Source organism: Pteropus vampyrus, unplaced genomic scaffold (assembly GCF_000151845.1).
Source record: "Pteropus vampyrus isolate Shadow unplaced genomic scaffold, Pvam_2.0 Scaffold514, whole genome shotgun sequence".
Lineage (NCBI taxonomy): Eukaryota > Metazoa > Chordata > Mammalia > Chiroptera > Pteropodidae > Pteropus > Pteropus vampyrus.
In genome coordinates, this window is record NW_011889295.1 from 42,058 (window position 1) to 44,073 (window position 2,016).

At 60.6% G+C, this 2,016-nt stretch overlaps 1 protein-coding gene across 1 annotated transcript in view; it reads right to left on the minus strand.

Moving 5' to 3' along the window:
* LOC105307747 (DENN domain-containing protein 3-like) overlaps window positions 1–935 on the minus strand; it is a 35,579-nt gene extending 34,644 nt beyond the window's left edge. The window contains exon 1 of the mRNA XM_023524976.1: window positions 863–935. Coding sequence (XP_023380744.1) covers window positions 863–935 — 73 coding nt within the window. The remainder of the gene's footprint in view (window positions 1–862) is intronic.
* Window positions 936–2,016: the final 1,081 nt, after the last annotated feature.

Here is a 2,016-nt window from a genome sequence, read left to right on the forward strand (position 1 = left end):
GGGGCCGCGTCACGGACCCGCTCAGAGCCTGGGCCTGCAGCTGTCAACGTGGATGCCGCGCCTCGTCCCTGCTGAACAAGGCCTGGTACCATGAGGGACACGCTTGACTTTAAACTCGAGCTCCGTCCCCGACTACAGTGGCAAACTACTCCCTCCCAGGCCTCGAGCCACCCCATCAAGGGGGGAGTGCAGGATATAAAGAAGGCACCACAGACCGAGTGCCAAGGCCCTCTGGGCCCCCAGAAAGTCCCCACGTCCCCACACAGGCTGGTGGGGACGGCAGGGCAGAGAAGGGCTGTGTATTGGTCAAACCCTATCCACATGTCACCAATACAGCCCTTGACGCTTAACAGGATTTACGTAATGACAGCATTTTCAGTCACGAAATACACTCTGAAGTCAGTACTTACGTTTATGCTATGTGATTTAAATTCAGTCGGTAATCGTTATATTTAGAAAAAAAAATTTGATACTCGGTAGGGACCGAGACCAAGCTCCGGTCACTGCAGAGCCATAAGGCCCGTGCATCATGCACGGAGGGACCCGCTTCTTCGGTTGTATGAAACCTTTTCTAAAACCTTCAAAATCCAGCAGTTTGGACCTCGCGGACGATGAACCTGGGCTATTTCTCCTCACGTAAAAAGTCATGGCCATAAAGACTGGGCGACACCACCCCGTGAGCAGCGTCGAGAGAAGTCCCAGTCGGGGAGCACGCCCACACGCGCTCGCTCCCTGCCGCTCCTCGGCAGTCCCCCTGCAGACTGTCAGCCCCTTGGGCTCGGCCCTTCCTCCTGCCCTCGCCCGCTCCCGGGATGGCTCCCAGAATCCTGCTCCGAGCTCAGCCCTCTTTCCAGCCCCAGACCGTGCCCGACGGCCTCCCGCCACACCCGGGCGGGCCCCTTAAACTTGCACTTTGAAAGATTAAGCTCCTGCATGTTCGCCTCAGTCCTGACCCTCCACCTACTCGCTCCTCGCCCGTGAGGAAGACGGTGCCCACAGGGTGCTCAGAGCTGGGGGTCCGTGCTGCAAACCCGCACTCAGGACCCCCAGCCTCAGAAGGCCTCTAAAGGTCCCATCCACACCACGTTCGCACCTGAGCGCCTGCAGGACCCGTGGCTCAGTCGGCACGGATGCGCCAGGACCAACCCTTCGAGATTTCTGCCAGGAGAAGGCCACCGCCTCCTCCACCTGGCCCAGGGCCCCCGCCTGCCTCTGGGCTCACTCTCCCCAAAGGGCATCTCCATCTGAAGGGCACTCGGGGTTCACTCAGCTGCCCAAAAAGCTCCCGCCACCCGAGCTGGCCTCTTCCTGCTGGTCACCCCGGCAGACCGGGCCCTTCGTGGGCCTGACGGGCTCGCAGACCCATCTCCGTCCCTCCATCGGATCAAGACCTGCGTCTGTTTCTCTGCATTTCCCAGCACCACTGTCCACCCCACGGGTGTCACACGTGCGCATGTGCCGCAGGACTGGCCGACCGCCCAGGCTGGCCATACGCCTGAGCAGCAGGCCAGCCTGCTTCCGAAGCCAGCATGCCCCGCCCCCCAAAGCCACGCACAATGGGACCCAACGTCATCCTTTCAAGCCACGCACCTGACGTGGTGCCGTACCCGCCTGCTGGCCCCACGGCCTGACGCACGCCCAGCCACGCCCCACTGCACCCTCTCCCTTCTAGATCACTCGGAGCTGTGCGTGGGGACAGGCAGGGGCGAGCGTCCCTTCCCGCACAGCCCCACATCCCCACATCCCGCACAGAAGGCCTAGCGGCTGCTGTCCACCCACACACACTCGCACTCGGTGACACCCGGAGGCTCCTCTGGTTTGAACAGCGGTTGTCCCACCGAAGCCGATAAACTCCGTCAACTCCCTCTTTCCATCTTTAGTCGCTTGAAGTGAAGTGGCCCGAAGCTGCTGAGCTGGCACTAGGGTCGTCACCCGTGTTTTTTCCCAAAGGGACGGATTTCCCATTGCTGCCTTTTCCGACTGGATAAGCAATACAGATCCATTTGTAAAAATAAC